The 21,216-nt window shown below is 31.2% G+C and overlaps 1 protein-coding gene across 1 annotated transcript; it reads left to right on the top strand.

Annotated features, from left to right (window-relative positions):
- The first annotated feature begins 1,000 nt into the window (after positions 1-1,000).
- mge (translocase of outer mitochondrial membrane 22 homolog mge) lies at positions 1,001-21,216 on the top strand. The gene is made up of 3 exons (XM_067286487.1): positions 1,001-1,287; positions 14,845-15,084; positions 20,458-21,216. The coding sequence occupies exons 1-3, from the start codon at positions 1,150-1,152 to the stop codon at positions 20,563-20,565; spliced, it is 486 nt and encodes a 161-aa protein (XP_067142588.1). The 5' UTR covers positions 1,001-1,149; the 3' UTR covers positions 20,566-21,216.

Raw genomic sequence — 21,216 nt, 5'->3', positions numbered from 1 at the left:
AAACTTTCTATGGAAAACTGGTTCCTATTTAACTTTCAGACAGGTGATTTAATAAGAGTAACCATAACTAAATAATTAAAAAATAAATGAATAAATAAGACATCTAGCACAAAGTTACAATATTTATAATACATTACTTTTTCTATCAAATCTGTCATACAAATTTATTTTACAATGAAAGAAAAACAAATGAAAATACATAAAATTCCAAACTTGCTTTTTGTTTTTGTCTTTTCTATAAATCCGTAAAACTCCAACTAAATAAAAATTTACTTTTAAAAAAATAATATGTTCAAGGGAAAAAAAGGCACGATAACCCGAGTTTTATGTTTTAATAATACAGTAAATAGTGAGACGACCGGATGGCTGAATCGATTAAAACCAGGGGTATAGTCGTAAGTTTGAAAGTGCCAGGGCGCAAACTGGCGACCCGAGTTTGAATCGCCACTACCTGTGGAAACACCACCGTCTATGGAGTTTTGTATGGGCAGAGCAACTTTGTGGCGTAATAATCGTACCTACAGTTTAAACGCGCTAAAAGTAACTATATACAAAGTACTTTTCTCATTTTTTTTTTGATTGGGGCACGTGATCTAAAGTCCAATTAATATGTTCACAAAAATATCGTCCTGCCTAAAAAAATATCGGGGCGCCCCGGTTCGCATTGGCACGACTACAGCGCTGGTTAAGATGTTAGACCACTGCTCCGGAAACCAGGGTTCGAATTCAGAAAATCGAAAACAGCCAGGAATTTTTCGGCGATAGTCCGTCACTCATCCGATTGCATCCATTGAGGGTCTAACCGAATTCACGAGGGATATGATTAAAAGGCTCCACTCGAAATTCTTATTTTAACAACAAGATTAATATTAAGTACAGACGCCATTTTATTATCGTACATTTTATTTTCATAAAAATTAAAAAAATATAATTAAATATTAAAGAAAATTTTGATTATTTGCCAAGAAGAGAGATTTTATAAAAATCAGGCAGAGGGAGCTTTCGTTAGGAAGGAAGGCTGTTTTAGAAGTCTGTTATACTAAAGAGTTTCTTTTTGTCCAATTATAGTAACGACTTTTAAAGCATCGTATAGTTATTATTTTTTATTCTTAGATTGCAATCGTTGGCAGATTGGAGTCTTTTCCGATTATGCCGATGGATGAAGTGGATAGTGGAGTGGATGAAGTCAGTGTCCCAGAAAGTAGAGAAGGTTCTCCGGCCGCCAAAAAAGATAAGGAAAGCATGGCTCTGGCAGTAAATAACGCTGACCCAGTCGAAGATGATGACGTAAGTTAATCACAGATTAAGTTATTATTAATAAGTACAATATATTTGTTACGTATTCAATTTAATAAATATGTGCTAAGTTACCCATTTAGTCTCGTGGTACTTCACTTAACAACGTGGTGAATCGGTTAACCTAATTCAAACAATGATACACTGATAATCCACTGATTTCTTTTCTTCGTAATTCCCACGTTTCTTGTTCTAAAATATATATGAATGAATCTCATTTAAAATATACGAATACAATGTTATAAACAATAGAAATGTTTCTACACTTAACTCTTTGATTGTTTGATCGGTGGGTTTACGGTTGCCCAGAGTGAGTTAGTCTTTAATATAATATAATATTTACAAAAAAATGGTACTTTTCTGGGGGGATACTATAGATTACCACCTATGGAATTTCGGGACTTTGACTATGTATCTGAACTGAGGGGACTGAGACAAGTTCAACGATACCCTACTTTTGGACTGGAGACGAAAAAGAAGAAAGTTGTCATACTTTTTTAATGCTTTCATGCAGACGGCACCATAGTTGCTACTGTTGCCATCTCATGGTAGTCTGCAAACAAAAAAAAAGCACTCTGAAAGACAAGAAATTGCACGAACAGTCAAATGCCACTTCCTTTTTTTTCTTTTGTTTAAGAACTACCATGAATCAATAACTAGGGATGTTAAACAATCGGTGGCCTGCCGGTGGCTCCCCTCCCGGGGGGAGTCTGTCGGGAGCACAAACAGTCAAACGCCAGTTCCTTTTTTTTTTGTTCAAGCATCGCAACTCCCGATTGCGATAGTGCAGTTGGCTCGTAGTACTAGCCGACTGCGAGCGATAGCGAGACTGAGGAGCCGTAGCCCCAGTGGTGTAGCAAACATAACTGCCGCCTGACACTTTATTGGCGCCCCTCTTCCCCCTCCAGAAACACATATAGTTTGTCTTGGAGACCATTTGGGCACCTCTCTGAGAGTGGCGCCCAGTGCATGATACACCCCCTTGCACCCCCTTGCTACGCTGCTGCGTAGCCCCCAAGGTAGATGAGCGCGAGGGTGTGCAAAAAGGACTTAACTTGAACTGTAGACAGTCAGTGTGCTTGTGGATCAACATCTGCCTTTGTTGAAGGTATATATGGCCGACTTGCCGGACTGCCTGTTAAACACGCAATAGGCTTAGCAGAGAGAGCAACACAACTCTCCATCATTGCGCGATTGCCGAAAAAGTATGATAACTTTCTTATTTTTCGCCTCCAGCCCAAAAGTAGGGTACCGTTGAACTCGTCTCGGTCCTCTGAGTTCAAATATATACTCAAAGTCCCGAAATTCCATAGGTGGTATTCTATAGTACACCCCTTTTCTGTTAACGGGACGTCGGTCGATGTGTATCGCGACGGTTAAGATTTGAGCTCTAAATGAGGGGTTTTGCGTCCTCGGAATCGTTGACCCCCTATACGAGCAAAAAAGTCAAAGGAACCGTACCTGTACATGCGACCTTTTGTGAGATATTTGCTTCCAAAGGTTGGTTTTTAACGTGTATCTTATACTGCCTATTTTCTGTGCACTGCATTGTCGAGACTTGCTAGCACTTGCTTTGACCGACGCAATGCATGTAGTCATGTGCTTCTGTGCTTGCTGTCACTTCCACCCAGGTGGGATGCAAGTTCCTACATCCCTCTAAAACTATATAATATTGAGTACTCCACGAGCGGTTAAGTGCACTACTCAAAGCCGGCTTAGTTGCGTGGGCTAAATAGTTAAACAACATAGTCTTAGTGGAGCGACACAGATGATGGTATTGTGCATTGGATTAAAGTTGACTGGTGTCCCATTAACAGAAAAGTACCAAAATAATTGATATCTTCTAATTTATATATCATAGTTTATTTTTTAATAAACTAGACAATATTTTTTTTCTGATTCCACTGTGTTGAAAAATTTCAAATATTCAGAAGGAGATGTGTGAATGACACCCAAACCCTTGTCTTGTCTTTATGCTAGAAAATTCTATACCAAATCTCATGAAACTTACAAAAATCATGTGGAAAAACATTTCCTAGACCTGTCTCTAGATGTCTGTAATTTATCATGTTTTCCTGTAAACTTATGAACTTAATACAATGAGACAAACTTAAAAAATGTATATATACAGTGGTACCTCGTATAACATATGCCTCGAATAACGGACGCTGCGAACAACGGACTTTCTGTTTGGCCGTTACGTGACTCGAGCAACAGACTGGCTGCGAACAACGGACTTTCTGGCATAATTGGTGACTGCTCCATGCAGTCACCAATTATGGTTCTTTCATAGCGGTCGCTCTGCATCTCCGCTACTACGGGAGTGCACTGCTGTTTGTAGGCGTTTAGGAATGACAGTGAAAGAAAGAAAGATGGCAGTGCCTGTACTATCGATAGTATTGTGATGGAGGAATCTATAATTCTAAACTATGAGCTTTAAAAGGCAAAAGAAGGGTCCCAATTTAACCATAAAATGGATTATTTGTTGAAAGAGCATTCAAAATAGCCTTGAAAAAAATTCGTAAAGACACTTACATCACCACGTACGCTAACTCACACTTTCACAATTTCTAAATTCTCATTCATAAAACCACATAATGGACCCGGAAACGAAACTATCTTAGCCATGGAGGACGCCATGTTGCTTTCCACCATAAACTACTGCTACAAGCGGCCGTTTTTGCCATTTGACTGCGTGTACTCCCACTGGAATTTAGGAATGCGTTCCGCAGGAATTTTTTAACGGATGTCGCTCGCGCAGAGTTACGCGGATGAATAAAAGAATGCACCTCGTGTTCATTTTTTATGATACAGTACGATTATTTTATGCTGCGGAACGAATTAGATGTTTTAACATGTATTTCTATGGGAAAATGCGTTTCGTATAACGGCCATTTCACTCAACAGACGTGCATCTGGAACAGATTAAGTACGTTATACGAGGTACCACTGTAAATGCTTACTCTGTAGAGCTCACCATATGTATCACTTATATATGGGAGTACAGTGGAACCTTGGTATATGACCTTAATCTGTTCCTGATGTTTGGACTTATACCGAATAGGACATATACCAAACCAACCTTTCCCATAAGAAGTAATGTAAAAATGATTAATCTCTTCTCATGTTTAAAAAAAACCCTCTTGATATGATATATTAATGGGGTTGTAAAATAATTTAAACACTGCTTGAGCACATTAATAAAAAAATAAATTTTATTATAGATTTTTAAAGTTATTACAGTATATTGTATTATATTATTTAAATCATTAAATCAAATCAAATCAAACTATCCTTAATACTAATAATCTGTTTAGAAATTGATTAAACCCCTTTTGCAACGTTAGCAGATTTAATAATGTCTTTATTTTTCACAATTGTCGATATCATCATTCTCAGAATACAGTATGCAACAGTTATATCTCGAACACGCATGCCACCTTCATATTTCTCAACAATCTATTTTTTCAGTTCCATTGTGATTCTAGTAATTTTTTTAGTTTTCTGTTGCTTTTCATTTGCCTTTTTGTAGTTCATGATTAATAAAAATAATAAAATTTTACTTACAAATTAAAATCAGGAGAAATTTAACAAAGTTATAGACCGTGGCACTGTGAACGTCTAGTCTGGTCTAGTACACCAATAGTGCTACTTGTTCATAGATGGTGCGTATAATTGAATTAAGTCATATACCAAGCAAAATTTGTTTCGTCCAAACAGGACATATTCTAAAGCAGACGTATACCGAGGTTCCACTGTACCTCATCAAAGGATTAAACTATTGAAAACTGTTTAAAGTTTTTTTACATATACATATTAACATTTTACATAATTTCTACAAATCACAATTACAAGAGAGACTTGAATGCAAGCTTAAAAGAATCTATAACATAAACATAAACATAAACTGTAACCTTTGTCAAATCAGCAAAAAATTCACTTTTAATATTTATCATTAAACATTTTTAGTCTTATTAGGCTATTCTACAGATTAGAACAATTTTCTAAATACAGTGGAATATAGAACATTGAATACAAACTATTCTTTACAAATATTAAAGTGAATTTTTTGCTTTGGCAATGAAAAATCCACTTTACAAGGTTGCAAGTTATGTTTATATTTATGTACTGAATTAGTTATTTTTGTGTATATTTATAACATTATTGCTAATTTATGACTCTAGTGGATTTCTGAATTTCTATTGAATCGATATTCAAATATTTACAAATGATTGATATTAAACAGTTCAGGATCACTGTTTATTTACCATTTATATTCATGTTTAATGATATTATATATACAGTAAAACCTTGATTATCTGAGGTAATGTGGGCCAATGCTACCTCAGATTATTGAAAACTTGAATAAAACAGATAGTTGTGGCTTTAACAGATTAAAAATTAAAATATAAAAGATTTATGTAACAACACTTTTAAGCCTCTTTTTATACTTTATTGAATATAATCATATAAGAACAATTTTTTCATTATTTATTATACAGCTAATACATAGAATAGTTACCGTGCTACGAACGAAATATTACGTTTTGTGAAGACTTTGGTAAAAAACTAAAAACATAATATTACGTTCCTCTATATCAAGTTATTTCTAGCTTTAAAACGTAACATTACATCTTCAGCAATGCAAATACGATTTCTTTGTGTATTTTAGTGTGTCTGTTAATAAATAGTGGGCACTATTTATTAACAGACACACTAAAATTTGAAATATAAGCAAGTTTGTACAACCATGATTATCTTCTTATTTGCAGTTTCATCGCCATATTTTGCAAGCGAATATTGAGTCGTTTTATTTTTTATATATGAGCTAAATTTAGATATGGCGTATTAACGTACTAACTAATAATTGTTTGAATTCATTAATAAAAAATCAACAAATATAATGTCAATTATATTGATTTATCTGATGAAAATGTTGCAATTATGATTTAGGCCTAACCGAGAATGAAAAAATAGAAATAAGCTATGTAATTTCATTATTATTTTAAACCTGTATAGTTTATATGATATTACATAATTTATATACTTTTTAGATATTATCAATACAAAAGTTGAATTCCTACATTTCTGGTAGTGCTAGCACAATCTTATGTACATTTGCCGAACCGACTCAATTACGAAAAACAGCTACAGTCAGAAAAAAGTTTACTAATAATATTGATACAGTACATCATTATTTTGAATAAATTCACAGCATATCAGATTAGCCAGCTCTACTACTTCATTGTTGTAACGAATCAATTCAGGATTCTTGCTGAACATGAATTCCAATAGTGCTTCCATGCAAGATTCAAATTTTATGGAAGGATACAAGTTCTCATAATCCAATAACGTTCTTACTTCCTCTTCCATTAATGATATGTCTTTCATTTCTTTGACCACGATCCCAGGCTCCTGTGCCGCTAGTACACTGCTATCAAGCTGGAATGAGATAAACTTGTGTAATCTTTTTTAATGCTATGAATCTTGCTTTAGCTTTAACGGCCAGACATATAGACAAAAAACAGGAGTCCCAATGATAAGTCCGATCTCAGGAATACTATGGGAGTTGGTCATTAGAAAACTGGAGAAAAGAGTTCTTTATGATTTCAAAAAAGATATTGTTTATTTTAAAAGATACATGGACGATATCTTTATCTTATGGAACAATAACTGTAAGATAAATGAATTCCTTGATGGGATCAATAGTAACAACGACGGCCTAAAATTGAGAATGGAACAGAAAAGTTCCTTAATAATACACTTTTTAGACATTAACATTCAGTTTAAAAAAAAGAGCATTTATTCACCAGTGTTTACATCAAACCAATGCACAGACCACTTTACATCCCCTTGCAATCAAATGATCCGTATCATTATAAGCTGGAGATGTTCCAAGCTTTAATCAGAAGGGCCTTTCTATATTGTGACAGTGTTGTGGACGGAGCAAAGGAGATCGACTTGTACAAGTAACCAAAATCCTAGGATACAAAAAAGGCACAATAACAGGAATAATTAGAAGATACGAGATGAGCACAACAAAGGCTTCAAAACATGATCCCAGTAAAGCCACAAAGTTTATATGTAACAGAAATACGAAAGGCATTATGAAAGAAATTGCAGACTGCAAGGAGTCAAGAATGGTTCTGAAAAGAGCTCCAAACCTATATAAAATTTTAAGAAATGAGAAAGATAACATTAAGAAAGAAGAAAAAGCAGGGGTGTACGAGATTCCTTATGAAAACATACAGCTAAGAATCAAAACAGAATATATTGGTGTCGCAACAAGGAATTTGGGAGTAAAGATCAAAGAACACAAATATAACATTAGAAAAGGTTCCAACACAACAGTACTTTCCCAGATGGCGCAGATCCAAGGCTCGATAGTAAAATGGGATGAAGCGGATATTGTCAAACCCTTACACTTCCCAACATTAGCAAGGACTGCTGAGAAAAATTGAAATTTACAAAAGCAAACTGGAAGAGGCATGCATAAATGCAAGGGATGCAGAAGACTTACCTTTGGTAGGAAGTTTATAGTGAAAAAGTTTACCATGAATTCATAATTTATACATTAATAATTTTAATGTTTGTTCAATGTAATATTAGTAGATTATTATTTTTATTACTATATCTGAGTTTGTTTTTTATTTTATATTTATAATTTTATACATTATTATTCTGTAATTTTCTTCGTTTTTTTATATTAATACATTGTCAATTTTTGAATTTAAATATATGTATTCCATTTTTGGAATGCAGATGTTTCAATTCTCTAGATCAACCTGAGGATGACCTATAGAATAGGCCGAAAACATTAGTTTTCAATAAAACTATCTTGGCAACGAAAAAGATGTGTTATGATTATTAGGATCTCAGTTGATCTGAGTGCAGATAATCAAGTCTATTGTATTATAAAAGTAAGAGTGAACGGAATGGTGCAAAAACAATAAAAGTAAACACATTCTCAACTATAAGCAGTAAGTTCATTGAAGATGAATTGCATTTTTTTTCATTATATTGCAAGCAAACAACAGGAAGAGAACCAGAAAGCCCAGTGCAAACTAATCAATGCTATCACTTTCAACAAGATAACAGAGGCAATTGTTATGGTCACATGACTGTTTTCCTTTGATGATCTGGTGATACAGTTCTAAAGAACTAGTGAACATTTTATCTACTCCTCTGCAAAGTTTTGCTTGATAGTTTGTTTGTAAAATGGCAATGATCAGCAACTACAATTTGTTGATGATAGCTTTAGCTTTTCTATTTGTTGCCTATATGGCAGAAATTTAATAAATGAAAATGGAGACCTGATAGAGAATGGATTTTCATTGTGGTAGGTACAGTACATAACCTATATAATTTCAGTAAAATCAATGAAATTATTTATATTTTTACATCTATAAATACCTATCAAACAGTTTTCTGTTTTGTAATCCCAGTGTAGCAGAGCAATTGCTGAAATGAGATGAAGATCACAGCAAAAACATATGCAAGCCTTGTTTGTGGCCTACAGCACTTGTTCCTTTCCCAAACTTTTAAATGTGCATGACCATCTTGTGATTGTAGCCAAAAAATCCAACATGTTTGATCTAAGAGTTGTTGAAGGAATTGCTTACTTTTCATCTAAGGATTTGACATAGAGTGACATTGAGTCAATGATTTTGCAGTGGATGGTCAAACCTTAGAAGTTTGAATGAATTTTGTTTGACATCCCCTCCAACCAGTTTGCTTTGATATCAACTAGTTGTTCACTGACCATGTGGGAATAACTGAAAGACATTCTCTAAATCAGGGGTGGCCAACTTTTGTGTACATAAGATCTACTTTTTATCTTAAAAATGTGTCGCGATCGACTTGTTGTCGTAGGCATAGTCTAAGTGGCGAGGGGGGTGTGAAATACATACTATGTTTATACACTGTGCTTCAGTACGAGGTGCACTCCTGCGAGCTATGGGTAGATAAGGAAAATATATGTTCAAAACTATTTTTTATTTTTTAAATCACTTATTAAGTTTTCAAGATATAAGCTCATAAAGAAAATAAATTTCCAGACCCAACTTTTGATATTTGCAGTTACGAGTTCATTCCGTACAGGCGGCACCTAAAAAAAAAAATAGATTTTTCGACACTTTTAAGATAGATTTTTATTAACTTAAAATATAATATAATTTTTTAAAATCAATTATAATGTATAAATTGTGGTACTGTTTGTTCGTAAACTTGAAAAAGTTGTTATAAAACTGCACAGTACGGCTGATAATTTGATTATAAGATTTTACTTCCGCGATTTGTTTTTGGGCAAGGAAAATTTATCATGGAAGAATGATATAAGATTTTTAGACTTATTTTTTGCTAATCTATCAATAGCTCGCGGGAGTGCTCTTTGTACTGAAACACCCTGTATATCTACCTACGTAAAAAACAACGTAATTATTTAACGGGCCAAAAAACTCACGTCCAGGGGAATTAAAACAACACGAGTAATTATTAACAATATTTATTAATTCAAATTAGCTACTGATAAAGACAGATTTAAAATTTATTTTATTACGTTACATTAATGGGAGGACTGAGTTTTCACGTCTCTTACCAAGGAAACATAATTAGGTGTATATCCTGACAAAGATAATAATAATGATTCTTCAGTATGGGAATCAGTCAGGACAGAATGTTTAGTCTTCGTTAACTTTAAGTATGAAAATGCCAATTCACACAGGTATGTAGTTCCGAAACAGGAATAAATATATTTGCTACATTTGGTGATACTGGGATATTTTTCTCAATTGACGTATTTCCAAAAATCCAAAAATATAGAGGTCTGTTGCTGAAAACGCTCACTTATCAAGTAAATAGATAGGTAAGAAAAGCCATAATTTAATTTGAAACATAAAGAACAGGTACTTACATTTTAAACAAATGAAAAATTGAAACTCAACGTTGTCACCGTGGATAAATAATATTGATTAATAATAATAATATTGTTAATACTAAAGAAAAGAAGCTACCGCATGACAGTATCAAATATTCATAATATATAGCTGTGTTATATATAGCTAAATAGCTGTGTTTTCTTTATATATAGCTAAATAGCTGTGGTATATATAGCTAAATAGCTGTGTTTTCTACGAGTCCAGTGATAACTGCATGCATATTGTTGCTTTTGCACGTTACGTTCACGAGTTGCGTTCAGTTACAAGTGTAACACATTAAGTCAAGACATCGCGAGCGATCGACCAAAATTGGCATCGCGATCGACTTGTTGGCCACCCCTGCTCTAAATGAATACTAACAGTCCAGAGTGAAAAATTTGTAATGCCAAATTTGCAACATTTCAGGGAAAGCAAAAGAACACAATAAAGAACTTTGGGTTTGGACAATTAAAATATTTTATCACATAATGCTTAACAGGTTAAAGATAATGAAATTTAAGATTAAAGAATTAATTCAATTTTTCTGAGATTTTTTTTGTCCTAAAATAATCATGAATTATAGAATTTACAGCTAATCTAGAACTAAATTTAGTTTCAGTGATAACTATATATTAGAACAGATAATTCTTTTTCATTTTGTTGTGTAGATCTTTTAGAAAATAAAATCAATGATAGCATCTATCAAATATAATATACCAAATAAAATACAAATTTAGGTTAATGGTGTTAAAATTTAGGATATTTTGTTTATCAATGAGTAAAAACCTCATGAAACCACTTTCTGGCCTTTTTGTCAAGTTTATCCACTTAAAGTCTGAAAATACATATGCTTTAACACTAAAAAATGATTAAAGTCAATACATTTAATTTGAAATTTCTCACCACTGGGCTGAAAAAAGCTCTTACAATGCCCCATTGTGAGCATTGTGAGTATGATAAAAGGTTTTCTTAGTGCTCACATGGCAGAGAGTTAAAAAATTTATATATTCATATCCAATAGTTGTAAGGACCGTGATTGATTCATTATCTAAATCATATTTTTATCATTGTATATTTAAAAATTAAATGATAAAAATTGTCATATCTTTAACAGTTCTCTGTTAAAGATATGACAATTTTTATAAGATGATGATAAACTTGCAAATTTGCACCAGTAAACTTTTTAATAAAAAATTTGCAATTTCAGCCAATTACTTAGTCATATTTAAGTTTTTAGAATATATAACAAAATATCAAGTTTAAAAAATTGTGTTAGAAATTTTTAACTACTTGAAACTTCAACAGCTTGTATTTTCTATTATTTTATGTATATCACTTTGTTATACAGTAGAGCATCGTTTATCTGAATCAATTGGGGACTGGGGTTGTTTGGATAACTGATTTTTTCGGATAACCAATTATGTATGAAAAAATATATTAACCTATCAGATGTTGAAATTTTTCTCCGTTGCGTGTCGCTAAGTGTTGAATTTTCATCGATTTTAAGTCTAACGAAAATTTTTATAATAGTAATCGAGACTATTGTATCGTTAAAAATTATTTCTTTATTTTGTACAAACAAAATAAATATATTGAAAAATATAAAAACAAAAAAATTATACTTTAGAAGTTAATGTAGTATCAAAAACATTTGATTCAGCACGACACAGTTCGACTGGAAAGCTTTCGGTTGACCGGCTTTCGGATAAACGACGCTCTACTGTAATTGTATATCTGAAAATAGTTGATTAATCATCCAAAATCATTAATTATTGATTAAAATGTACCTATAAAAACATTCCAAAACCTGATATATATATATGTTATGGACAAAGTGATTAATCGGGCATTATGGATAATGACTAAAAAGGGTGGGCAGTGTGATAAATATTCATTCATTTATCAAATTGACCAGTCATTATGAATACTGCTACCACCTAGTCGGGCAAAGTGATAATAATACGTTGAGGAGTGACCATCCGACATACGCTAGCCAATCGGCACTCAGTTGCGTGTGCATATCGTGTTTAGTACCGAATTTTAAATTTGATTAAAAAAAACTCCACTTATTTCGTTTAGAAATATTTATTTTTTGTAAATTATTTCAAAGTACTATTAACTATATAAATTAAACTAATATTAACAAAAAGTATTTATTAACAAATTTATACTTAATTAAAAAATTAATTTACAGGAAACTCCTGGAGTTTTATTTTTGGTATAAATTATATAAAATATTAAATGTTTTATAGTTTATTTATTTGAGCAATTAAGATTCTGATGACATTTGGAATTACATAATTTTTTTTCTTTGTAGCATTTGCATCTATTAGATTTGCAACCAATTTTGCAGCAGCATCGACTATAGCCTTGACCTCCAGAAATTGATGACATTCTTGCACATTCTCTAAGCGAAATTTCTTCACCTGATACATCTTCAACAGAAATGAAGTTTTCTTTACAAACAGTAAATTGGTTTCTTGAATATAATACATTTAATATGCCATATTTGGTACCCAGTTTGTAAAGGTTTTTATCTTTAACCGCAACAACGACACCTAAAATATTTTTTCCATCACTGCGGGCTCGATCTACATCAGGTACACGAATCCTTACTGTATCACCAACATTAGCTGCTGTGTATTTGGAATTTGATGTACCAATCATTTTTTCTGCTTGCTTTTTAAGATTTAACAAAGCCATCTCCCTTGTTTTAGATACATTTCTTATTTTTTCTTCTATTTTTGGATCAATTGTTTGGATTGTTTCTTCTTCACTCATCAATTCTGTAATACTAATAACATCCTGGTTTAGATTTTTTTCGTGTGAAGACGATGTAGATCTTTGAACTTCATCAGTTATATTGCTATGTGAGGATGGCATTATCGAATAATCTTTTATAATGTTTTCTTGGACGGTACCTGAACTTTCAGAGTTTGAACAACTTTGACTTACTTCGTCGATAGTTTTAAAAAGTCTCTCTAGATCCTCCTCCGTATTAACGTTGGTCAACGATTCGTTGGGTATAAAATTCTTTAGTCCAACTTTTAACTTTGCTCCAAACATGGCCTCATAAGGGCTGCAGTTTATACCAGTATGATGCGCTTGATTTTTCATCAGTTGTACGAAACGTAATCCCTCTGACCATTTGTTAGTATTGTTAGTTTCCAACCAAGAACTAAGCATATTTTCTATGTCTTGATTACATCTTTCTACTGAACCCTGACTTTGTGAGTGCCTGGGCTTTCCATGCACCATTTTTAACTCGGGCCGCATATTACACATTTCTTTGATGACATTATTGGCGAATTCTCTGCCATTATCGCTTTGTAGAATACTCGGTGCACCGAAAATTGTAAAAATGTCTAAAAGAACATAGGCTACTTCTTCAGCCCTTTTGGTTTTTAATGGTTGTAGTTGAACAAATTTAGTTAGATGGTCTTGATACATGAGTATAAATTTATAATCCTCATCGGCTTGTGACTGCATATCTATAAGATCGACCTGACATCTTGAGTTCATTTTATTACATAAAATCGGTTTAACTACCAAGCCTTTCTTAGGAACATTCTGTTTTTTCTGACAGATTTCACACAAGTTCAAATAAATTACAATCATTTCCCTTGTAATATTTTTATATTTCGTATTTAATTCTTTTTCCATACGGTTTCTACCACCATGTCCAATAGCGATATGGGCATTGTGCAATATCTGAAATATTTCTTCTGTGTGAACGTAATATTTAATCACATTACCTTCTTTTACAGGCATAATTAATTTTTCTAAATTTCCGATAGATACAACGTCATATCTACGTAAACGCTGATATTCTTCCGGTAACTTAGAAGTAACTTTCATTTTTGACTGTTTCACTTTTTCTATCATTGACAAATAGACTGATTTTGTAAAAATTTGATTGTTCTCACCTTTTTCTGCTATTAACTCGTTTAATCGGTTGTTGAAGCGATTATTCATATCACTTAATGATTTCTCCATGATCGTTACTTTTGTCAAAGAAGAAAGATTAACTACTGGTCACGTAAATTTAAAATTCGGTACTAACACTTTGCCCGACTAGGTGGTAAGTTCTGATTGGCTAGCGTATGTCGGATGATCACTTCTCAACGTGTTATTATCACTTTGCCCAACTAGGTGGTAGCAGTATTCATAATGACTGGTCAATTTGATAAATTGTTGAAATTTATTACAATGCCCGATTTTGTTGGTCATTATTCATAATGCCCGGGCATTAAGAATAATGCCCGTATTAATCACTTTGCCCATAACATATATAAGTAACAGGCCAAACAATTGTAGATCGATTTAATCCCACAGTTGTTTGGCACCTATTATTAAAATATACCAGAACAAAGATGTTATAGCAAGGCTATATGTTAAAAGACAACACTTACATTTAGATTTTTAAAGTAATAAATTTGAAATTTTATTAGATAGTAATTCTTATTTATTCATTTTACATGTATGAAATAAAAATTTGGTTACTATTAACATTTTAGAAATGTAAACATAAAGATTTAATAAACTTTTGTAAATTAATAGGTTAAAACAATATATTATCATCATTAAACATTTCCATTACTGACATTTCATAATGTAAATTATATTTTTTAAGGATATTGATGAAACAGTAATGGAGAGACTATGGGGTCTCACAGAGATGTTTCCCCAATGTGTTCGAAATGGTACTTGGACCGTAACATCTGGGGCTCTCTCAACTGCAAAGGTTTTGTACAGTTTTAGTCGTTCAGCATTATGGATATTTTTTTCTTCTTCGGCCATATTATTTGCTCCTGTAATATTTGAAATGGAACGAATGCAGTTACAAGAAGATCAAAGACAACAACAAAGACAGGTATAATTAATTATATCTCTTATCTGAAATAATATCGTAAGTAGGTAAACAATAAATTTGATATAATAATATAATGTAAAAAAATTAATTTAAAATTTAGATATTAAATTTTTTGAAACTTTAATAATTAAATAACACAATCTGCTTATTGGAATCACTTTGGGACTTATCCATACAGAGATTAATAACTGACTGATAACATTAACTAGTGTGATTACAATTAAGGGACATTCTGATTTTATTGAATCCAACACTAAAACGATTAAAAGAATATATAACCTTTAGAATTATTAATTATAATAATAACTATTACTATCTTGCATGTTTTGTCAACATACTGACTCTGATAACATTAAATGACTCATAACAATATTCTTGATTACAATAAGCAGATTCTATTGTGTTAATGAAAAATGTATTGAAATATCAAATAAAGAAAATCCTTGTTAATTCGAACTTGGATAGTTCAAAATCTTATTAGTTCATAACTGTACTTTTGTCCCTGTTGTGGATATAGAGTTTTACATGTTCAGGAATTTGGTTAGTTTGAAATACGGCTACTTTAAAATTTAAAGTGAAAATTCTATCTGAATCACAATAGTCATATGTTAATTCGTTTGTTTAGATCAAAGTGCCTTTGTGTTACGAGAGAACAATAGACCACGAACAACTCTAATCTGGTCAATATGGCTTTGCTTTTACAGTAACATATTTTTAGATGTCACCTTACACACGGACTTCTCTCTTATTTTCTCTTATCTCATAAAATAAGGCTGATTTTCGGGATTGCAAGATTGGGCTACGAGTAGCAGATTCAAATATTTTTAGGGCTCTAGGTTACTACATTTGAATGACTTATTACTTTTTGGTCTGCTTTAAAAATAATTTGGACTACATTTTGAGGAATTCTATTTTACTTTTTATAAAACCTATGAGGTTCTCACTATGCTTTTTCATTTCCCAGTCTTTTGCTTGTCCCGGGATTCCAGGTTAAAAGTGAACTGTTTCCCGGGATCCCAGGGCAAAATTAATTATTTTTAAGATATACAAAATATCATGAAATCAAATGATATAATTATTTTTCGTTTTTTAAAGTAATTTAATACGTTCTGCAACCTCCAAAATCATATTAATAATGCTGTGTAAGATATATATTAAAAATTACCTTTGAATTACGTAGAAATTTTCACAGATAGAAAAAATTTATTAAAGTTTGCTGGAAACTGCATACAACAACAAAAAATGACTTTGAATTGAGTTGAAAATTTAAAAAAAAAATGAATTTAGATCAAACTTCTAACTTAGAAAGTAATTTTTTATTTTTTAAATAAAATATAATACAAAATATTTAAATTTTTATAAGATTTTAAAAAGCAAAGATGGTCAATACTCCGATCACTCAATCTAATTCTTATTTTAGTAATGAAAAGTCTTGCTACCGAGAATGCCATTTCCGATTCAATTGATGTGACTGGAATCATATTTATTGCATTTAAGAGTAGACAAATATTGTGTTTTTTATCTGTATCCTGAAAGATTTCTAGTTCGTTTTTGAGATTGTAGTACTTCTTTTGTTCCCTAGTATTCTTGATTTGTCTACCTCGACTACTTTAATAGAAACATCATAGCCCAATAATTCAGCAGTTTGTTTGTCTTTAATAATCAGATTATGAAGAAAAACTTCATACTCGCTGACTTTGTACTCGTTTGTATCCTTGCCCAGTTTGCACAAATTGGCATTACACAGTCATTGAAGCTACTGGGCATGGTTAAAAATTAAGACAGCATAAGCACAATTATTCCAGATATTACTGGTAAAGAATTTTGAGAGTCCTGTCACAAATAAGCTATGTATTGATTATTGACCATTTGTGACGTGCCATAATGAGCAAAAATTAAAAAAAAACTAATAAGTAGGTTTAAAATTAATAAATACAAATGTATTCTGACAGTTTATGAGTTAATTATACTTTCTATTTGCAAAATTTCCTCAACCTTAACGTAAAATAAGAAAGTGAATTTTTAAGAAATTTGTGGGATTTCCCGGGATATTTACCGGGTTAAAAAAACAACCGGGATCCCAGAATCCCATTTGAGAAACCCTAGTTCTCACCAGACACATGCTGTTTACCTACAGTTTATTTATATTATTATTATTATTAATTATTAATTAACAAAAGTAGCATTCTGTATAAGTAGCTGTATTCCATTTGCTTAATAAATTAAATCAATTACATGGCATTTTGCATATTGTACAGATATATGTAAATCTTGGATGATTCAAAGTCACGATTATTTCATCCCTTGAATTTCAAACTAACAAGGATTTCCTGTAAATTTTAGAATAATCCAAGATTTAAAATTATCATTATATGACATGTTATGTCACACATTTTCAAAATTTTTATATATTTAAAATTGTTTTTAATTCAGAACAAAAATTTATCATTATTTTTTATTAAATAATTAGAAACAATTTGAAAATATTTTAAAATTTATTTGTAATTAAAATAATCAGTTATTTTTTGTATTTTTTTTAATGATTTGTTTGTATTTAATCAAGAATAAGGAATCATTTTTCTAATTGCTATATTTCAGTGTTTCTTTGACTAGGTGAATGTGAATACAAACTTTTTTTGTTTTGATTATAAATATATTCAATACGGCTAAACAATGCTTTAAAAGTAATGATTGAAATGAAAATAAATTATAAAAATGAATGTGGTAGTGAATTTAAAAAAAAAAAAAAATTGAAATTTTAGACAGATTTCTTCATATTGAACATTTAATAATGAACTAGCTGATGTACCAGGCATTACTTGAATTATTTTAAGAAAATATTGAACAAGTTTGAAAACTATGTGTGCTTTATTAGTTGGTGACTATACATTGAATAATTGCTTCTGTTACACACACACACACGCACACACACACACACACACTGCAAATTTTGTTGTATTTCTTTTGATTCTTATTTAGCATAATCAATTTTGTTTTATTTGTGTAACTTCAATAGACTTGTTCCATTATATTTTACAGAAATGTTTGCAAAATTTATAAAATTTTTCTCAAAAGATGAGAAATGTAATTTATAGTACAGCAATCTTAGAAAACCATTTAAAATGGTATATTTTATGAGGCAATAATTATATTTCAAAGAAACATTGAAAGTAGTTAGGAAATAATAATAATAAAATTATTTAAATACTTTCAAAATATTCATACATCATTACATTCTATATCTAAACAGATAAAGTAAATTGACAGTAACTGATTTAATGGTAATGATATTACAGCTGATTTTATCCAATTACATATTATTATTTTGATTGGGTGTGTTTTTATCTTTTCAAAATATCATTAGCACTTCTCTGTACCTTGTTTCTTGACAAGAACATAGTGGGGCAGATAATTACCAGATAGTATTGTCTGTTCATTGAAAGATGACCTGCAATGAAATGGATTCCTGCCCCATTCACTTTTTACATCATCTGCAATCATCCCTTGTTATTCACTGTGACCAATAGTGTGGTCCAGTTTGCTTTGTTTGTTTTCATCATGCCAGTCACCAAACTTCTCACCTAACTCCAATTGCGTTAATTCTAAGGATGAGATACAGCTATCCAAAGCAGGCATGCATTGTACAAAACATTGTTATAGCCTGGGTGATATAGTATGGCTCAGTGCATGTCTTATACTGGCCTGTTCAAATTTGAATTCTGCATGTGCATTCTGTTCAAAATGAATTCTTGAACCTGAAGCTGGAATCAGGTGGGTTCCAAAACTGTTTGTGAATTGATACATTTTTACATGTTTTGCTGGGAGCTGAGGAGATTCAGTGGTCTGAAGATATTAAATAAGAAATAAATAAATAATCCAGCATTGATTTTCTTAACTTTTCCGGCAACATTTAAAACTGCATGTAGCATCATCTGTTATAATATTTTATTTTAAAAACTTATTTTTAATTATTATAAAATGGCCAAAAGCTTAATTTTGAGGGTGTGGATGGGTTTTATAAAAAATTGTAAATGCTTATACAAAAAAAATCGTCATAAGTTCAACACTACTCAAGATAGTACACCCTCTATCTCCAACCTTTAACCTCTAAAATTTAATAGTATCAATCCCCCTAATACACAAACCTCCCTGCAAATTATCAGAAATTTTCAACAAAAAGCATGGAAGTTATGAAGCTTCAAAGAAGTGAGCAAAATTATGCCCCACACACAAACATCCATATATACAGGAAAAAAACCCAAATGTTTTAGCATTTCTCAATGTTTTAAGGTCCCCTCAGTTTTACTGGTCCATCCCCAACATTGTGTCATTCATATTCTCCACATTGGTGTTGCAACATATACTAATTCTTTATGTAAGTATTAGTTTTATAAATATAACTGTAAATAATAAGTAAACATTTTAATAAAGATAATTGATGATGAAAAAACACAAAATCACATACCTCAGACACAACCATTGTAAATATTCTGATGTACAACATACACTGAAAACAGTAAATATTTAGAACTCACTCACAAAATAACTTACCTGCAGAGAATGGATAAAGTAGTTATTAAGGCCAATTCATACTTTGTAAGAATGGAAAAGAGAAGAGAATGAATATTTTCTCTTTTCCATTTTCTATTATTCTCTTTCCATAACTGTTCATACTGCAAAACAATGAAAGAGAATTGTGCATGTGTTTTTGGTAATTGCAGTTTCGAGAAGAGAAAATGAAAACTTATAACCTTATAAAAACATTAAGAAAGATGATCCTGAATTTTTCATATTTTAGGTAAGTTTTAAATACAGGATGTTCAGTGTTAATAAAAGAAAAGAGTATAAATAGAAAACTTATAAATTGATGAAAAATTTGTCAACTGTCTGCAGTGTCAAGGTATGGCATTTCCCCCAAATGTCAACATAAAATACACACCAACTCCAACCTGACATGAATGCAAGTTATAAATTTTTCCTTTATTAAACTTCTAAGCTGGGTACCTTTTATATACATATTTAAGAAACTATTTCAACTGTAGTTTTTTCAGTTATAAAATTATTTTCGACATTTACAAATAATAATACCTGATATATATAAGTTGTTTGTGTATAATCTTATTTGCATCTTCTGAAGAAACACAAAATATTTCCATGTTATCATGTATGGAGATAGATCCATGTTTCTTCGAAAGATTAATTAGATTTTGTTGATAAAAATAATTTATAAATATTTTCATTAATAATGTGAATATTTTGTATATACTGTATTGATATAATATTTGAGCCATTTTAAATATGTTATTACTGTTCACAATAAAACAATATTTGTATTATTATTTATATTATTAAAAATTTAAATATTTTTTACAGATATTATTAGGACCTAGTGCTGCAGTATCCACCACTCCACATTCTGGAATAGGTATGCCAATGCCTGTGCATCCTCCAACATCTATAGGTGCACCTCCACCTCAATGATGTTGATAATATAGTAAAACCTTTCTGAAGACTGGATTAGTATATTGCTCCAGAAATAGCATAGGGATGTGTGTAATATCATGAGAAATTGTTCTATTATAGTAAATATTTGTTTCAAAAATTAAGTTGCCACATCCAACATCATATAATTTGTAAAGAACTGAGATTGTAAAAGACAGTAGTGCATTTTCAGTAGTATGATAGTTATCTGAGGATAGAAACATGATTTGAATTGTTCATAATTTATTTAGTGCACATTGTTCATTACACTTATTCTCAGTTGAGATTGATACAAATTCATCTATCATAAAATAAACATATTGGGATAAATTTGCTGACATCATTGTTTAATACCTATAAATTTGACTATTCATTTTATTATAATAATTTATATAATGAATGAACTAATTGTTAATTTATAGGAAAATTTAATATTATGGTTCTGTTATATTAAAATGTTAATTGCAAAAAAAAAATGTAATGCACTTGTATATCACTGCTGACTTCTGTTGAAGTCTTATAACGTTCATCCATATTGCAGATGTTGGAGCAAGTCATGTCTTCAAAAGTTTTGTTGACAAATACAGTATGATCATGTCTTATTTTTTAAAAAAAAAGGTTATTGAAATAAATGCCAAGTTTTATAAAGTT

This window comes from Centruroides vittatus, unplaced genomic scaffold (assembly GCF_030686945.1).
Source record: "Centruroides vittatus isolate TY-2023 unplaced genomic scaffold, ASM3068694v2 scaffold_3315, whole genome shotgun sequence".
Taxonomy (NCBI): domain Eukaryota; kingdom Metazoa; phylum Arthropoda; class Arachnida; order Scorpiones; family Buthidae; genus Centruroides; species Centruroides vittatus.
This window is presented reverse-complemented; position numbering and strand designations above follow the sequence as displayed.

Coding starts and splice junctions, on each gene's coding strand:
- mge (XM_067286487.1), top strand. CDS start 1,150: ATGCCGATGGATGAAGTGGATAGTGGAGTGGATGAAGTCAGTGTCCCA. Junction 1,288..14,844: donor ACCCAGTCGAAGATGATGAC/GTAAGTTAATCA, acceptor ATATTTTTTAAG/GATATTGATGAAACAGTAAT. Junction 15,085..20,457: donor AAAGACAACAACAAAGACAG/GTATAATTAATT, acceptor TATTTTTTACAG/ATATTATTAGGACCTAGTGC.